The 13,886-nt window shown below is 64.7% G+C and overlaps 1 protein-coding gene across 4 annotated transcripts in view; it reads right to left on the bottom strand.

The window, feature by feature from the left end:
• RPS6KA2 (ribosomal protein S6 kinase A2) overlaps positions 1-13,886 on the bottom strand; it is a 299,653-nt gene that overhangs the window by 73,941 nt on the left and 211,826 nt on the right. For all 4 annotated transcript variants that reach the window (XM_070073285.1, XM_070073284.1, XM_070073287.1 and 1 more), the window contains one exon: positions 9,839-9,920. In XM_070073285.1, the coding sequence (XP_069929386.1) occupies positions 9,839-9,920 (82 nt within the window). The remainder of the gene's footprint in view (positions 1-9,838; positions 9,921-13,886) is intronic.

Here is a 13,886-nt window from a genome sequence, read left to right as displayed (position 1 = left end):
GTCCTCGGCTGCCCAGGCATGGCTCTGGCAGACCCCGGTGCAGCACGGGCAAACACCATCTACCTTCTCCAACGTGAAGCCTGCAGCTGCCCTGTGGGTGTGGCCGCTCCACCTAGATTTTACAGGGTGGGTTCCAGACACAGATCCGCTGTGGGGCCATGGCCAGGCCACGGGGCAGGGCCTCGGGGGCCCAACCTCTGCCTGACAGAGTTTAAGAGGCAGCAGCACCAGCCCGGTGGGCCTGCAGGGCAGAGTCCGAGTCAGGTGATTCAGAGCCTAAGGCTTGTCGTCAGTTGCCCCCCCCACCAGGTAGTGGGCTTCCGAGGAGCCAGTGCCCCCTTTCCTCTGCCATCTCGCCCCAGTGCCCACCCCGCCATCGTCTGTCGGGAGCACATAACATGTTTGATGTCGCGGGAGGGAGACCTGTGCCGGGACTCTGAGCCGCGTCTGACAGGCGTGAGGCTGCCCGTCTTCCACTTCCGAGCTGATGCTGGGACGAGGCGCTGGGACAGAGGACGTGAGTTTGGGGGGGCTTCCGTCTACCCAGCATTCCCATGTGACGTGCTAGACCCCACTGGACACGACGCAGCTGGGGCCTCGGGAGGTGGCGCCTTGGGGACCCACACCTGCGGGCCAGGGAGTGGTCAGTACAGGCCACACTTGCAGGCGCGGCAACCTTGGGCTGTGAGCGACACAATTCTGTCGTCCCCAGCCACGCAGTCTGCGAGATGCTGTTACCCCAGCCCGAGGGACGACAGGACACACGCCAAGTCATAGCTCGGGGTTCTGGCCTGCACGGAGCTGTCAGAGGCAAAACCGAGGGCCGCACGGGGTGAGGGTCAAGCTCACTCCCCCTGCCCCGTCCGTGACTCCACTGCTTTCTTCGTCCTGGAAAAAGCTGCTGAGTGCGAGCCGACAACCCGAGCAGGCGCCTCCCACGTGCAGGATGAAATTCCATCCCCGCACAGGCGCTTTTAGCTTCCAAGGCTCCCTTCACGGCAAACAGAGGCTGCCTACGGGCGGTCGTGTTGCTAAGCGTGTTGGGGGTCAAGGCTGTTGTCTGTTAATGACTCCACAGACAGAAGAACAGGAGAAAACCGTAAGTAATAAAAACCATCGGGCCTGCGCTATGGAGTAGCAGGTAAAGCTGCCACCTGCCGTGCTGGCATCCCATATGGGCGCCGGTTCGAGTCCTGACTGCTCCACTTCCAGTGCAGTGCAGCTCTCTGCTGTGCCCTGGGAAAGCAGTGGAAGATGGCCCAAGTCCTTGGGCCCCTGCACCCACGTGGGAGACCCGGAAGAAGCTCCTGGCTCCTGGCTTCAGATCGGCACAGCTCCAGCCATCACGGCCAACTGGGGAGTGAACCAGCAGGTGGAAGACCTCTCTCTGTGTTTCTGCCTCTTTCTCTTTCTGTGTAACTTTTTCAAATAAATAAATAAGTTTTTTAAAAGAAGCCTTTTCCTCCTGCCCAGCTCATTACTTACCCCGAGTAATTAGCATGGTCACTGATGACACGAAGGCCCGTCCTGCTGCTACGGGGTGGGGGGCTCCTGTTTCACCAGGACAGACTTCTTCCTAACCAGACGGCAACTGCCCCCTGCAGTCCGAGCTAAACCAACCTAGCCAGAGAGTGGCTCCACACAAGGCAATCCTCACGGTGTCACGCACACTAGCAGTGCCGGGCCTGCGCTCGGCCAGCGGCGTGCGACGCACGTCGAGGGGCATCCTAGCGCCAGCCGTGCACTGGGGTCAGCGCCGATCAACCCTGTCTCATGGTGAGCAGAGGAGCTGGGGCCCAGGGACCCCCGGGGTGACACGGCCCGTGGGGTCAGAGCTGGACGTGGCTCCCGGCCGCTGCGTTGGGACTCTCAGTGTTGGGGGCACTCTGGGGACCCCCCTGAAGCCCCCAGGGCTGGCCCGGGCCCCAGCATTGTGTGAATGTCCCCTGGCAATCAGCTGAGAACCGTTGTTCTGGTCAGCACAGGACATGACAGTCCCCACTGGCCGCTCACTGCCCAATGGGCAGGGGTGGGGAACGTCCGGCCCCAAGGCCACACAAGGGCCCTGAAATCCCTCGGTCTGGCGCTGCCCAGCAGCTGTGGGAGGGACTCAGAATCCAGCAAACGTAGAGCAGGCTGATGTTCACGCTGGTGACTGCATGTGGGCCGCGAGTGACGCTGTGAATACCCATGTGGCCCTGGGCAGGACGCACGCTCCCCACCCCTGGACTGGAGGCTGGGGATTGGCACTGCTCCGCCCCTGGCCTCCCACTTGGGAATACGCTGCTTGGCACATCCTTTCCAACCAAATCCCCTTACAACGCACGGCACGGACATCCCGCCTGAGGGTCCACTGTACAGGCAGGCACCGCCCACCCGCGTGTCAGTCAACCACACGGTGTCTTGTGATGACGTCACGGAGGGCGTCTGCGTGAGTGCGCTGTGATGGCCACACCACGACGCAGACGGCGGCCCCTTTGGTGAGGGCGTGTGACTGTCACTACAGACACAGAAACTCAACTCCAAGGCGCTGAAGGTGTTTAAAGCATCCGTGAGTGTCCAGGAGACTGGCAGCATTGTCCCCAGGCAGGCGGGGGCGGGCGGGGGGGGCGGTGAGGCACACGCCCAGGGCTCATGATCACCGGAGTGGTTGACAGCCCACAGAAATGATGTGCCGCCCCTTTAAGAGGAGGGGGCAGTGCCTGACAGCTCAGGCTTCTGTCAGCCACACTAAGCCTTTATGCCAACTTCCTACTTCCACACACACGGCCACCATCCGTTGTTCTGAGAAACAATCGGGGCCCTCAAAGTTGTTCCTCCCCGTCTCCCGCTCCCTTTGCAACGTGATTTTATGGCTCAAAAGCTGGCATCTTCCCCTAGGTGGCTGTCGGGACCCTCAGGGGTGGCTGTCAGCAGGAGCCTCTGTCCTCCACCTCCTGCAGGGTCTCCCAGCCCAGGACCCTCTGTCCCTCACCTCCTGCAGGGTCTCCCAGCCCAGGGCCTCTGTCCCCCACCTCCTGCAGGGTCTCCCAGCACAGGGCCTCTGTCCCCCACCTCCTGCAGGGTCTCCCAGCCCAGGACCCTCTGTCCTCCACCTCCTGCAGGGTCTCCCAGCCCAGGGCCTCTGTCCCTCACCTCCTGCAGGGTCTCCCAGCCCAGGGCCTCTGTCTCGCACCTGCTGCAGGGTCTCCCAGGTCAGGACCCTCTGTCCCCCACCTCCTGCAGGGTCTCCCAGCCCAGGGCCTCTGTCCCCCACATGCTGCAGGGTCTCCCAGCCCAGGACCCTCTGTCCCCCACCTTCTGCAGGGTCTCCCAGCCCAGGGCCTCTGTCCCGCACCTCCTGCAGGGTCTCCCAGCCCAGGGCCTCTGTCCCGCACCTGCTGCAGGGTCTCCCAGCCCAGGGCCTCTGTCCCCCACATGCTGCAGGGTCTCCCAGCCCAGGGCCTCTGTCCCCCACCTGCTGCAGGGTCTCCCAGCCCAGGACCCTCTGTCCCTCACCTCCTGCAGGGTCTCCCAGCCCAGGGCCTCTGTCCCCCACCTCCTGCAGGGTCTCCCAGCACAGGGCCTCTGTCCCCCACCTGCTGCAGGGTCTCCCAGCCCAGGACCCTCTGTCCCCCACCTGCTACAGGGTCTCCCAGCCCAGGAACCTCTGTCCCCCACCTCCTACAGGGTCTCCCAGCCCAGGACCCTCTGTCCCCCACCTCCTGCAGGGTCTCCCAGCCCAGGGCCTCTGTCCCCCACATGCTGCAGGGTCTCCCAGCCCAGGACCCTCTGTCCCCCACCTGCTGCAGGGTCTCCCAGCCCAGGGCCTCTGTCCCCCACATGCTGCAGGGTCTCCCAGCCCAGGACCCTCTGTCCCTCACCTCCTGCAGGGTCTCCCAGCCCAGGGCCTCTGTCCCCCACCTCCTGCAGGGTCTCCCAGCCCAGGGCCTCTGTCCCCCACATGCTGCAGGGTCTCCCAGCCCAGGACCCTCTGTCCCTCACCTCCTGCAGGGTCTCCCAGCCCAGGGCCTCTGTCCCCCACCTCCTGCAGGGTCTCCCAGCCCAGGACCCTCTGTCCCCCACCTCCTGTAGGGTCTCCCAGCCCAGGGCCTCTGTCCCCCACCTCCTGCAGGGTCTCCCAGCCCAGGGCCTCTGTCCCGCACCTGCTGCAGGGTCTCCCAGCCCAGGGCCTCTGTCCCCCACCTCCTGCAGGGTCTCCCAGCCCAGGGCCTCTGTCCCCCACCTCCTGCAGGGTCTCCCAGCACAGGGCCTCTGTCCCGCACCTGCTGCAGGGTCTCCCAGCCCAGGGCCTCTGTCCCCCACCTCCTGCAGGGTCTCCCAGCACAGGGCCTCTGTCCCCCACCTCCTGCAGGGTCCCCCACATGCTGCAGGGTCTCCCAGCCCAGGGCCTCTGTCCCCCACCTCCTGCAGGGTCTCCCAGCCCAGGACCCTCTGTCCCCCACCTTCTGCAGGGTCTCCCAGCCCAGGGCCTCTGTCCCGCACCTCCTGCAGGGTCTCCCAGCCCAGGGCCTCTGTCCCGCACCTGCTGCAGGGTCTCCCAGCCCAGGGCCTCTGTCCCCCACCTCCTGCAGGGTCTCCCAGCACAGGGCCTCTGTCCTGCACCTGCTGCAGGGTCTCCCAGCCCAGGGCCTCTGTCCCCCACCTCCTACAGGGTCTCCCAGCCCAGGACCCTCTGTCCCCCACCTCCTGCAGGGTCTCCCAGCCCAGGGCCTCTGTCCCCCACCTCCTACAGGGTCTCCCAGCCCAGGACCCTCTGTCCCCCACCTCCTGTAGGGTCTCCCAGCCCAGGGCCTCTGTCCCCCACCTCCTACAGGGTCTCCCAGCCCAGGACCCTCTGTCCCCCACCTCCTGTAGGGTCTCCCAGCCCAGGGCCTCTGTCCCCCACCTCCTGCAGGGTCTCCCAGCCCAGGGCCTCTGTCCCGCACCTGCTGCAGGGTCTCCCAGCCCAGGGCCTCTGTCCCCCACCTCCTGCAGGGTCTCCCAGCCCAGGGCCTCTGTCCCCCACCTCCTGCAGGGTCTCCCAGCACAGGGCCTCTGTCCCCCACCTCCTGCAGGGTCCCCCACATGCTGCAGGGTCTCCCAGCCCAGGGCCTCTGTCCCCCACCTCCTACAGGGTCTCCCAGCCCAGGACCCTCTGTCCCCCACCTTCTGCAGGGTCTCCCAGCCCAGGGCCTCTGTCCCGCACCTCCTGCAGGGTCTCCCAGCCCAGGGCCTCTGTCCCGCACCTGCTGCAGGGTCTCCCAGCCCAGGGCCTCTGTCCCCCACCTGCTGCAGGGTCTCCCAGCACAGGGCCTCTGTCCTGCACCTGCTGCAGGGTCTCCCAGCCCAGGGCCTCTGTCCCCCACCTCCTGCAGGGTCTCCCAGCCCAGGGCCTCTGTCCCCCACCTCCTGCAGGGTCTCCCAGCCCAGGGCCTCTGTCCCCCACCTCCTGCAGGGTCCCCCACATGCTGCAGGGTCTCCCAGCCCAGGGCCTCTGTCCCCCACATGCTGCAGGGTCTCCCAGCCCAGGACCCTCTGTCCCCCACCTTCTGCAGGGTCTCCCAGCCCAGGGCCTCTGTCCCGCACCTCCTGCAGGGTCTCCCAGCCCAGGGCCTCTGTCCCGCACCTGCTGCAGGGTCTCCCAGCCCAGGGCCTCTGTCCCCCACCTCCTGCAGGGTCTCCCAGCACAGGGCCTCTGTCCTGCACCTGCTGCAGGGTCTCCCAGCCCAGGGCCTCTGTCCCCCACCTCCTACAGGGTCTCCCAGCCCAGGACCCTCTGTCCCCCACCTCCTGCAGGGTCTCCCAGCCCAGGGCCTCTGTCCCCCACCTCCTACAGGGTCTCCCAGCCCAGGACCCTCTGTCCCCCACCTCCTGTAGGGTCTCCCAGCCCAGGGCCTCTGTCCCCCACCTCCTACAGGGTCTCCCAGCCCAGGACCCTCTGTCCCCCACCTCCTGTAGGGTCTCCCAGCCCAGGGCCTCTGTCCCCCACCTCCTGCAGGGTCTCCCAGCCCAGGGCCTCTGTCCTCCACCTCCTGCAGGGTCTCCCAGCCCAGGGCCTCTGTCCCCCACCTCCTGTAGGGTCTCCCAGCCCAGGGCCTCTGTCCCCCACCTCCTGCAGGGTCTCCCAGCACAGGGCCTCTGTCCCCCACCTCCTGCAGGGTCCCCCACATGCTGCAGGGTCTCCCAGCCCAGGGCCTCTGTCCCCCACCTCCTACAGGGTCTCCCAGCCCAGGACCCTCTGTCCCCCACCTTCTGCAGGGTCTCCCAGCCCAGGGCCTCTGTCCCGCACCTCCTGCAGGGTCTCCCAGCCCAGGGCCTCTGTCCCGCACCTGCTGCAGGGTCTCCCAGCACAGGGCCTCTGTCCCCCACCTCCTGCAGGGTCTCCCAGCACAGGGCCTCTGTCCTGCACCTGCTGCAGGGTCTCCCAGCCCAGGGCCTCTGTCCCCCACCTCCTACAGGGTCTCCCAGCCCAGGACCCTCTGTCCCCCACCTCCTGCAGGGTCTCCCAGCCCAGGGCCTCTGTCCCCCACCTCCTACAGGGTCTCCCAGCCCAGGACCCTCTGTCCCCCACCTCCTGTAGGGTCTCCCAGCCCAGGGCCTCTGTCCCCCACCTCCTACAGGGTCTCCCAGCCCAGGACCCTCTGTCCCCCACCTCCTGTAGGGTCTCCTAGCCCAGGGCCTCTGTCCCCCACCTCCTGCAGGGTTCCTCCTCAGCTCACAAGGAGGTGGGGTACACAGGGTCAGGAAGGCTGACACAGATTCCCACGCTCTCCAGTCCCCCCTCCTCCCACACCTGCAGATGATGAGGAGGTGAAGGGGGACGGCTCCCTGTGCAGGTTCAGCCGGGCTCAGGTGCACGGGGAGGGCAGCCCTCACCGCAGCCTGGCACCTCTTTTTTTGCCAGCAAAGGACCACTTTGGAAAGTCCAGCTTCTGGGGAAAAACACCAAACCCATGTGTACTGAGGGCCATTACAGAAAGAAAAAAAACAAAACCCGAATCAGGGCTGGCGTGGGGCACAGCCACTGAAGCCACCGCCTGGGACGCCCGCATCTCATATCAGAGTGCAGGCTCGAGTCCCAGTTGCTCTGCTTTTGATCCGGCTTCCTGGGCAAGCGCCTGGGCCAGCAGCAGCAGATGACCTGAGTGCTGGGCCCCTGGCCGCAGCTCCAGGCCCCTGGCTTCAGCCTGGCCCAGCCCTGCCTGTCGCCGCCATTTAGGGAGTGAACCAGCCCACGGGAAGACCTTGTCCCTCTACCTCTTCCTCTCTTTCTCTCTCTCTGTTGCTCTGCCTTTCAAATAAATGCTATTTTAATGTGAAGTGCTTGGTTTGAAAGCTGACTTTCAAAGGAGCCAGCACATGGGAGATTTTCCTATTCTGTGATTCTATTACAAAAAGTCAAGTTTAGTTTTGTTGAAAGCCTGAGATGCAGAGAACAGAGGATTGCAGCGGCCTGCGGTCCTGTACCTCAGAGCCGCTGGTTTCATTCTGGCCAGCCCCCTGCTGCCGCGGCATCTCTCGGCCGTGTGCGCACGCGGTACAGTGCGCTGGGCTGGACTGCCCAAGGCACGTGTGCACCTCACAGCAGCACGAGCCTCGGCGTACACGGCTTACGCCCTGCTGTTCCGAGTGACACGGAGTCAGGAGTCTTGTCAAGGACGCTCAGGGGGCCGGCGCCGTGGCTCACTTGGTTAATCCTCCTCCTGCGGTGCCGGCACCCCATATGGGAGCCAGGTTCTAGTCCTGGCTGCTCCTCTTCCAGTCCAGCTCTCTGCTGTGGCCCGGGAGGGCAGTGGAGGATGACCCAAGTGCTTGGGCCCTGCACCCGCATGGGAGACCAGGAGGAAGCTCCTGGCTCCTGGCTTCAGATCGGCACAGCACCGGCCGTAGCGGCCATTTGGGGGGTGAACCAATGGAAGGAAGACCTTTCTCTCTGTCTCTCTTACTGTCTAACTCTGTCAAATAAACAAAAAATTAAAAAAATAAAAAAGGATGCTCAGGGTTGCATGCTAAACAGAGTGGGACCCTCGGTACCCACGGAGACCGAAGCTGAGAGCGCTGAGGCCAGGGCCGACCCCGACGGGTTCCGGGGCTTGTTGGGTGGTGGGGGCGCAGAGAGAACGCCCCAGCACCGTCACTGCCTCGCGGTCCTCCAGGGAGCGGTGTGCAGCCCCGAGTGCCCCGCCCGAGACTGCACTGAGAGTTACTAGGACAGCTTTTCAAAGCCATCAATCAGGTCCGCCCCTAAGTGATTATGACCCAGCAGGAAGGCAGGGGGCCGGGCCTGTATTTACAGGGAAGCCCACCACCCTCCAGACACACCCAGGGGACGCCGAGGCAGGTGCAGGTCTGGCCAAAGCGGGCAACTGGCGCTGTTCTCACCGCGGGCTGTGCCGACAGCACTGACCTGTTCTGTTCTTGGACGGAAATGCTCACCCATCCCTTCAGCCTCAAGGCTCCCTTACTTCTTAAGATTTCTTTATTTGAAGAGTAGAACAACAGAGAAAGAGAGAGAGAGAGAGAGAGAGAGAGAGAGAGAGAGAGAGTCTTCCAGCCACTGGTTCACCCATCAGTGGCCACAGCAGCCACGGCTGAGCCCAAAGCCAGGAGCCTGGACCTCCACCCTGAGCTCGCACATGGGTGGCAGGGACCCAAGCACTCGGGCCGTCACCTGCTGCCCCCTCAGGCACATTAATAGGAAGCCGGACTGGAGGTGGGGCAGCCAGGACTCAACACGGCCCTGCAGCGTGGGCTGCCGGCGTCCGCGCGGTGACTTGACCTGCTGCGCCAGGACTCCGGCCCCTGACTTCTCACTCCTGGGCCTCCCTCTCCCGGGTGCGCTCCTGCCCTTACGCTGAAAGCCTGTGTGTACCTGGTCCATGCGCGTTTTGGTCCTACACCGTTGATGCTATGCGGCTCAAAATATCCACCTTGCGTGCCCAGCCGTACAGTGAGGGCTGCGCTGCTGTGTGACCGCCTGTGTGCAGTGGCTGGGGACGCTGTGCGACCAGGCTGGACGCTTCCAGTGCTGCCTTGTCACCCTCAGGCATCACCAGGACCCAATGGCCCCAGCACGGGCTCCCCAGCCCTCCCCCCAGAGGGACAAGCCCCCCCCCCCCCGTTCCACAGGTTCCTGTGGGTTTCTGTTCCCCACCAGACCACGACCCGGTTCAAATAAGCGACCACGGCTCCTGCAGGAACCAGGGCGGCTCGCCCCCTTGCTGCTGCCGAGTCTGACGCCAGCCACCTTTGTTCCCACGGGCAGCCCCAGGCGGCCTGCGTGCCGGGTCCCCCCATCCCTAGTCGCTGCCACCACTGCATCTGTCCAGACTCTGGGGGGTACGGGGCCCACCCCTCCCCAGCAGCCTGAGCAGGACACACGGGTGCTCCCTGAACGCGCATTCACGGCTAAACCTGGGGCAGACTCCAGACAGCGCCTCTGTCTCGAGCCCGTGCACGGAGGGTGGGAGCACCGGGGCTGGCCGTGGGCCGCGGGGCCGCCGGGCCCACTCCCCGCCCCGGGGACACCGAGGGAAACCAGCGCGCCGTGAGTCACGTTCTCCCTCAAACTGAGCAGTCCGCCCGGCTGGCGCGCGGGGCTGTTTGTCGCACCACACGCACCACACGCGCCGGAGCAGCCTGCTGCCTCCCGCTGCTCTTTCCCAGACGCGGCTCGCTCGGCAGCATGTGTGCCGAGGGCTGGTGTTTACACAATCTGGCTCTCCTCGGACGCATGTGGGAACGTTGCAGGGGTGTTTTAAACGCCCAGGGAACGCCACGCTGCTCAGGACCGAGCAGGCAGTGCAGAGACAGCCGGGGGCGAGCAGGCGGCGCAGGGCGCAGGGCGCAACCTTACCCTTGAGCGTGGCCTTCTTGAGGACTTTCATGGCGTACAGCTGCCCGGCGTCAGAGCCCTTGACCTTCCGCACCAGGAACACCTGCAAGGGGAGAGCGGGACGCCTGAGACCGCGTGGCTCCCAACACCTTTTCCTGACTGGAGTTGCCGGGGGCAACGGAGATGAGAGGAAGGCCCCCAGAGAAAGGAACACGCTGTGGGGAGCCGCGGCTTCTCCAGCTCCGTGTCCCTGCCGACGGCCGGGGTGGGCAGCGTCGGGGGCTGCAGGAGCACCACCCTCGGCTGTGGGCGCCACTCCCGTCCCACTCGATACCACGGCAGCACCGTCACCCCGTCTGGGACCAGCTGTTAAGGGGTTTGCAGGGACTTTGCTGGCTCCTTTTCCACGGCGCTGTGAATCCCCACGGCGGGGACCACGCACAGGTACTGCCGACCACGCCCGTCAGGCTCCTTCCGAGTTTCAAGATGAACCCGTCTGTTTTGGAACTGTCTTCACTCAAAGTTCAGCGGCTTGGGTTTACGGAGTTATCGCCCACCTGCGTCCTGGGTGTTCTGTGGGCGTCTGACAGCCCTTTCTGAAGCACTTTTTTTTTGTTTGTTTGTTTGTTTTAATGTGCATCATGGAGGAAAACAAAACAGGAAAGATAACTGGGAGACGTTCAGTTTAAAATTGGATCAATGGTCTCCCAACAAAATTAGCAAACAAAACGCAAGGAAAACCCGGAGTGTGGTTTACAGCCACAATCTGCACACAGAGAATGACCGGGGCAGGGCCGTGTCCGGTTGTGGGGGGGGCTTCCTAGCAGAGGTGGTCTCCCTGCAGGGCACCGGGCCCAGACGCCTCCCGTGCAAGCCTCACAGGTAGGCACCAGGCCTCCGGCTCCAGGCAGCCCCTGTGGGCCCACGTGTCCACGGAGCCAGCAGGTGAGTGGGAGGCAGTGTGAGGGCTGCAGCCTCCTGCTGGCTGTGTCAGTGTGGTGACAACTCCTGCCCTGGACGAGAGAGAACATTCGGGACCTTCCTGAGCAGGGCCTCCCAGAGTGGAGGGAGGCTGGAACAGGCCCGCAGGCCCGAGTGCCCCTTGTGGGGACACAGTAACGGGGGTGGGTGGGGAAGACACATGGACAAGACGCAGCTCCATGTTTGCACCCTGTGCCCTGCAGGTGCCCACTGCCTCCTGCCCCAGCTCAGTCCCCAAGCATCCTGCCGGTCGCTGTCACCGCTCGGTCACAGTCCCTTCTCAAATGGGAAGCACCACGTCCACGAGGACACATCCCGCTCCTCTGCCCAGGGAGAAGTGCGGCCCAGCGCGGCAGCGCGGTGTTGTCCTGGGCGGCAACACCCTGCTCAGGGCATGCGTCAGGTCTGGGAGAACCGCGGGCAACCAGCAGGGGGCTCCCGAAAGGCCGTCGCCACGAATTCGATCAGCTGCTGGGGCCTCCTGCAGCTCGGGCAGCAGGCCTGCGTTCCAGGCAGGGCAGCAGGGCGCGGCCCAGCCTCACACACAAGCTGCCCAGCATCCTGCCTCCTGTGGGACCCGGCTCCGGGGCCGCCAGGGACAGCGTGCTGCGGTCCTGGAAGTCCCTGCAGGAGGAAGGACTCCGGTCAGGCAGGCAGGGGTGCGGCAGCCCTGGCGAGAGGGGCCGGATCCCAGCTGCTGCCGGGACTGCTTCCAGGCAGAGCGGCCGGCCCCGCCCCTCAGCTCCAGTGGCACCTGGGGCTGTGGCAGGAGGTGCGGCCAGGAGCCCGGGGATGAGCACGGCTGGGTGGTCCCAGAGAGGCCCGTGGAGGGGACTGAGAGAGAAAGCTGGGCCCTGGGGTAGGAAAAGGGGGCAAGGGGCGGACGGGGCTGCTGGCCAGCAGGTGCCATGTTTCCACTGGGCGTGGTGCAGGGCAGGGAAACCCTCCTGGGCCAGAGCACAGGAACTGGCACAGGGCGTTCCAGCTGCTGGTCCTGCCCTGCGATGGGGCGGGCCCCGGTCACCGCGGATCAAGCGCACGGCCTCAGCTTCAGCCTGGGGCTGTCCCGGCTCTCGCCAGTTCCAAGGCTGCCAGCTTCTGACCTTTCGCTCTCTGTGACCTCATGAGCCAACATCCCCTGCATCCCGGACACCCGAGCACACGCACACACGCACACGCACGGGGCTGGCCTTGCTCTCGTGGACCTGACATCTGTCACAGGGCTCCACGCCCACGGATGCACTGAGGCTGTCCTCGCAAGGGGGCTTCGTTGCGGAAGCGAGCTCTCTGGCTCCGCCCTGGCCCCCTCACCGTGGCTGTGACGCGGCAGAAGGCTCCCGTCACGTTCTCAGCAGGTGCCGGCATCAGGCTGTTGGGCTGCCGGGCCAAGGACCCAGTGTGCACATTCAGTCACGCTCAGAGACACGCGGAACAGACCACGGCAGAAGGCATGACCGCAGTGAGCCATCTCGACCACGGCAGTGTACACGGACAGCCACGTCCACGCGCACAGCCACCAGTCACCACCTGAGGTAACGCCCAATTTGCACAGGTATTTACCAACAAAACATATTTTATACTTGAAAAATGAGACGGCCGGGGCGGCCATTTGGCACAGCCATTGAGACCTCCTTTGGGACACCTGTACCCCGCACCGGGGTGTCCAGGTCCAGCTCCCAGCTCTGCTCCTGGTTCCAGACCCTCCTGCAGACCCTGGGAGACAGCAGGTGACGACTCCGTACTCCTGTCCCTGCCAGCCACGCGGGAGACCTGGATTGAGGTCCTGGCTGTTGCAGGCACTGGGGAGTGAACCAGTGGGGGAGTTCTCTGTGTCTCTTTCTCTCCGCCTTTCAAGTAAATAAAACGAGTTTTCTGAAAAACGAGACGGCCGCTGGGTGAAGCTGCAGCTTGTGCTTCCGTGTTCCTGGCAGAACAGGAGAAGCTCACTCTGTCCATGTCCACGGGGTGCCTGCCACATGCCGGGCACTCCCACGTGGCTGCAGCAGGGGCCGCCCTGCGGTCAACAGCGCTCCCGCCAGAAGACAGCAGCCCTTGAGATGGACAGCAAAGTGCAGGAACACGGAAACGCAGCGGGGAAGGCGCGTGGCCACGGGCTTGGCGGGCGCCCAGCCTTCCCCGCCTCGCTCTGACCTGCTTATGCCATTCAGGCCCCGGTCCCGATGCGCTGGAGAAGGTTCTGACCGTTCTAGCAGCTGGCGGCGCTGGCTCTTTAATACTTAATCTCGCCGGCCTCCTGTGTCTCCCGCGTTTCATTTTTAGCAGCTTCTGCAGTAGCCACTCAGCACGCGGGGCAAAGCCGCAGAGGCACCGGCGCTCCCCGCGCTCCCCGCGCTCCCGTGGCTGCGCGACACGACCCTGTTCTCTGAGCAAAATCTTCAGCTTTGGAACCTGGCATCTGTCTGCAGAGCCCGCCGGGCGGAGGGCACCCAGGGACACGGTGTAACCACACCCCCAAGGGGACAGTGCATGACCCAGGCTAACAAGCCACCCCCCCACCCCGTGAGTCAGACAAAAATAAGGATTTTTTATTTCCCTTGCTCCCTTCTCAGAATGTGGGAGTCACACCCACAGAGCATTTCCCAGGTTTGATGGAAACGTGAAAGTCCCCTCCGCCCGGCCCTTCCCTTGGACGAGCCCAGGGAGCACCCCCCGCCCCCGCGGGCCCCTGCAGCAGGAGGTCCACACGGCTCGCTGCCCCTGCTGCCGCACGGCTTGCCCGGTGCGACGCTTACATTGCTTCTGTTCTCGGGGAGCAGGCTTAGCCGCATCTTTCTCTTGCCCACCTCCACAGCGGCCCCGCTCTCCCGATGTGGCTGTAACCGTGACGGCGACCTGGCTCACCGCGTGTGCAGGACGCTCGGGCTGGCACACGTGTGCTCTGCTCAGGGTGCCCGAGAGATCTCGCGGCAGGAGGCCCGCGCTCTGTGCCCAGCGCTGCTGGTGGGGACAGCCCTGTGCCCCTGTGACAGGGAAAGCCCTACACTCCCGTGACGCGGACGGCCCTACACTCATGACAGTGACAGTTCTATGCATTGTGACAAGGGCCCTTCACGACTTCTGCGGCAGG

The sequence above is a fragment of the Oryctolagus cuniculus genome, chromosome 5, assembly GCF_964237555.1.
Source record: "Oryctolagus cuniculus chromosome 5, mOryCun1.1, whole genome shotgun sequence".
Lineage (NCBI taxonomy): Eukaryota > Metazoa > Chordata > Mammalia > Lagomorpha > Leporidae > Oryctolagus > Oryctolagus cuniculus.
Note: the sequence above shows the minus strand (reverse complement) of the source record. Positions and strands in the feature narration are given on the sequence as shown.